Source organism: Monoraphidium neglectum, assembly GCF_000611645.1.
Source record: "Monoraphidium neglectum strain SAG 48.87 unplaced genomic scaffold scaffold04828, whole genome shotgun sequence".
NCBI classification, from domain to species: Eukaryota; Viridiplantae; Chlorophyta; class Chlorophyceae; order Sphaeropleales; family Selenastraceae; genus Monoraphidium; species Monoraphidium neglectum.
The window spans coordinates 1-3,916 of record NW_014008802.1 but is presented as its reverse complement, the minus strand read 5'-3'; the positions used below and the strand labels follow the sequence as shown (position 1 = coordinate 3,916).

General features: G+C 65.7%; 1 protein-coding gene across 1 annotated transcript; it reads right to left on the bottom strand.

The window, feature by feature from the left end:
• Window positions 1-142: 142 nt before the first annotated feature.
• MNEG_14864 (Regulator of telomere elongation helicase 1) lies at window positions 143-3,629 on the bottom strand (the record flags this gene model as incomplete). Its single annotated transcript, XM_014036665.1, has 9 exons — window positions 143-340; window positions 674-847; window positions 1,137-1,231; window positions 1,614-1,815; window positions 2,028-2,176; window positions 2,408-2,462; window positions 2,715-2,832; window positions 3,110-3,225; window positions 3,618-3,629. The coding sequence occupies 9 exons, from the start codon at window positions 3,627-3,629 to the stop codon at window positions 143-145; spliced, it is 1,119 nt and encodes a 372-aa protein (XP_013892119.1).
• Window positions 3,630-3,916: the final 287 nt, after the last annotated feature.

Genomic DNA, 3,916 nt, shown 5'->3' with positions numbered 1-3,916 from the left:
GCTTAGGCGGGTACGTTGGGAGGGTGCGGGGAGGAGGCCGGGGAGGGGGGCGGCTGTGGTGGCGCACGTGATGGATGCGGTGGTAGAGTTGCTCTTGCGCCGCCACCCCCCAGGCCGACTACCTGGCGCTACGAAGCCCCTCCTACCAGGCTGTCCGCACGCCGCCGTGTGCGCCCGCGCACCCATCCCCCTCCCCCCTGAGACCCCACCTATGCCGTATGATGCGGCCCATAGCCTGGTTGACGGCGCGCGCCGCCTGCTGCACGTACCACTGCTCTCCAGACACGCCCTTGCCGCGCGTCAGCCCTGAGGGGCCGGACCGCAGCTCGTCATCCAGCACCTTGGGGGGTGGGGCGTGGGGGGTTGAGCAAAGGGTGATGGGGGTTGACAGGGCTTGGTGGCTGGGAGGCGGGGTGAACTCGTTGTGCTGTCCCCTAAACGCATGGGGCCACCATTTTGAGGGCAGTGGGTGCCACCGCTGCAGGTGCCCTCGGCGACGCCTCCGTGCCGGCATCCTGCGCTGCCGTCGTCCATGCGCCGCCGCGCCTTGAGGCCCGCGCTTTCGTCGTCGGATGCTACCTCCTCAAGCCCCAGCCCGTCACCTAGCCGGATGATGGGAATTCGACGCAAAGCAGGGAAGGCCCCACTGCTGTTCCCCAGAGCCCCACCCCACCTGGCGTTGCAGCCTGACCGCGGGGTCGTGGGTGGCGCTGAAGGGGATGCCCGTGACCACCACGCCGCGGCCCGCCCTGTCTGAGAAGTCGATGCCCTCAGACACCTTGCCCCTGCAGACCGCAAAGAAGACGGCGCCACCCAGGGCCGGGTCGTCAAGCTTGGCCTTGTAGTCCTGGTGTTGTTGTCGTGGGTTGCGTGTGCGTGTTTGCTTTGTGCGCGTAACGCATGTTTATTGTGTGGAATTTTATGTTGAATCGTGTGTGTGTTGATTGTATGCGTGTGTGTTGTTTGTGCATGTGCTTATGTGTGCGCACGCATGTGAGTGTGATGGGTAATTGTGTGAATGTGATGCGTAATTGTGTGAGCGGGGGTCCAACCGGAAGTGCAGCCTATGCGACAATCAGACGCTGCAGCCCTCCTAGCAGCCGGTTGGCACGCCACTGCTAGCCGCGGCAACCCACCAGGATGGCTGCGGGGAAGCTGGCGGCCTCGCGGGGCTCCACCACGGGGGCCTTGTAGCGGCAGATGCGCTCCCACACGCTGGCACCACCCAGGGCTGGAGGGGATCCGTGGTTGTGGGGATGGTGCATGTGTGTGTGTGTGTGAGTGGGTGTGTGCGTGTGTTTGTGTGAGAGTATACGTGTGCAGGGTGATGATTGCAGCGAGGCCGCAAGAGTGTGGGCGGCAGGCGCGCCGAGGCACAGCTTTGGATCATAAGACTCAGGTTCGCGCAGCGATTTTAGATTTGTTTTGGCAGCAATCTGCAGGCCCGCTACGACCAGGTAGCCCCTCACTCTTCCCCCTCACCCCCTGCCCCAACAAGTCAGGTCGCAACCTCACATGTTTCCCCAATACTCCCCTCATCCCGCAGCCCCAGGCGAGGCCGCCAACCCCCACGCCTGATGACACCTCCGCCCCCACCCTGCCCCCCCCTCCACCTGGCGGGGCCTTCCAGTGCTCCAGGCATGACGTCATCACGCTGTAAGCCGGGAAGAACACCAGCAGGCCGTCGGGCACGGCGCGCGCAAAGTTGACGAGTGCGTTGCCCAGGTCGTCCCGGTATCGCTGGGTGCTGCGGCTGGCGTAGCTGCTGTTGAGGGACGCACCCGTGGGGCCGGACGGCACCACGCCGACCCATACCTGCAGACCCGCGTTGAGACAGAGTTTGAGGTGGCGGGAAATATGTGGAGGATGGCGCAAGGGTGTTGGCTCTGCAGGTGCAGAACGACCTGAAAAGCCGGTCTAGCTGGCTGGCGGGGGGCAGGCCAGCAGCCACGTTCAGTGGGTGTCTCTCGGGCGTCACTCTGCGCTGCTGCCCTGCCCGTGCCCCTAGCCCTGCCCTGGGGCCTGACCTGGTGCTGCTCCACGATGTGTGGGTTCTCCAGGGTGTGCTTGAACCCCAGCTGCAGCTCGGCGGCAAAGCTGTCCAGGGGCGACAGCGTGCCGCTGGTCAGCAGCAGGCTGCGCACGCGGCGCGCCAGCAGGCGGTGCAGCGCCACGCCTGGGTGTGGGTTCGGGGAGGTTAAGGGATGGGTAGGGCAAAGGGTGGGTATGCAGGATCCAGGATGGGCGGCAGCACGAGGGGCGGAGCCGTGCCCTTGGCAACGTGGGCCCTGCGGGTGCAGAATCTCAATCGTGTCTGAATTCAGCTATGCACCACCGCCTCAACGACATGGCGGCCCGGCTCTGGAGGCACCGCCTGGCTGGTGTCGTCCCGCGGCCGCCGCCTCACCCGGCACGAAGCACCAGTAGGACAGCGTGGGGGCCTCAACCAGTCCGTTGTAGGACTGGCAGAGGGACGGGAGGGGGGGAGGGTTAATGAAGGCGCGGTCAAGCGCATCTTCCCGCGCTGGTCAGAGCGGAAGCTATGGCCACCAGCTGCGGGGTGCGCACAGCCGAGGTGCCCTGGCTCTGGCACAAAAGCAGGCCCACGCCACCGGGGCCGGGCAGCACACATGCGCGAGGGGGTTGAGGGCGGGCGGCGCGTGGCAGGGACGCGCTCTCGAGTGAGGGGTGTGTTGCTCTGTTCGCCTGCACACCTGCACGCGCTCCTTGTGAACAAACAGGCGGTACCCCCTGCTGGCAGGGGGCCCGTCACGCCAGAGGGGCTCGCGGCTGGCAAAGGCGGCCGTAAGGGCCTCCAGCAGCGCGTCAAGGCTGGCGGGTGGCAGTCATTTCGCATTTGGGTGGGGGCAGAATGCAGCTGAGCGAGCGTTATTTCAGATGTGATGACGGTGCATATTGTCGTCATTGTATGTGTGCAGATGTCGTCGTGTGTGTGTGTTGCATGAGCTAGGCGGCTGGGAGTGGCAGGGGTTGAGATGATGCCTTTGTGTAGTCTTGGCTGCTGAAGCCGCAGCCTGCCCTGGGCCACGAGCGCAGTGCGACCCCAGGGCACCGCTGCTGCGCCCATCTGTCCTGACCAAGCGCCGACCAGTCCGCGCAGGCGTACGCCCCCGCACCCCCGCGCCCCACCCACCCCGATGACGCCATCTTGGCTCCCCCTGTGCGGCCGTTGGCCAGCTCCTCGTCACACAGCACCTGGGACGCCTGGGGGGGGCAGGGGTTGGGGGGTGGGGCGGTGGTGAGGCGCAGAGGTGAGGGTTTGAGGACGTGGGTGTGAAGGTGGGTAGATGGCAAACTTGTGCGAGGCTGGGAGGTGGGGATCGAGCCTTGCGGCTGGCAGGTCAGGAGCTGAAACGCAACACAGCTTGTCACGCTGGCCGCTAGCGACACACCCCCGCACTCCTTCACGCCCTGCTTGCCCGCCCGTGAGGCTGCGGTGCTGCACCCTGCCGTGACACGCAATGTGCATGCAAGCTAGCAATGACAACGCTCTCAAAACGCTCTCTACCACTCTTGCATTTCACACCTAGCCAATGATACCACCCAAGACCCCCAGCGCCCCGACCCCTCCCATGCCAATCAGGCCCCGTGGGCACCTGCTTGAGCATGTCGCTGAAGAGGGCTATGGTGGCCGGGTTTATGTTGACTGACGCCAGCAGCTGCAGCAGGGCGTCCCCGGGCCGCGCCAGGCCCCCGTCAGGCAGCTGCAGTGCACAGATGGCGCGCTCCAGCTCTGGGGGGTTGGGATGGGTCGGTGGGCGGGATGGCAGTGGGTTGAGGGGTGGGAGGACAAAGGATGCTGCCAGCTGCGGATGCTCCTGCAATGACATCAGTGCGGATGACCCGGCCGCCTCCAGCGCTTGCTACCTCTCCGCTCGCCAGTGCAGCCCCAGCC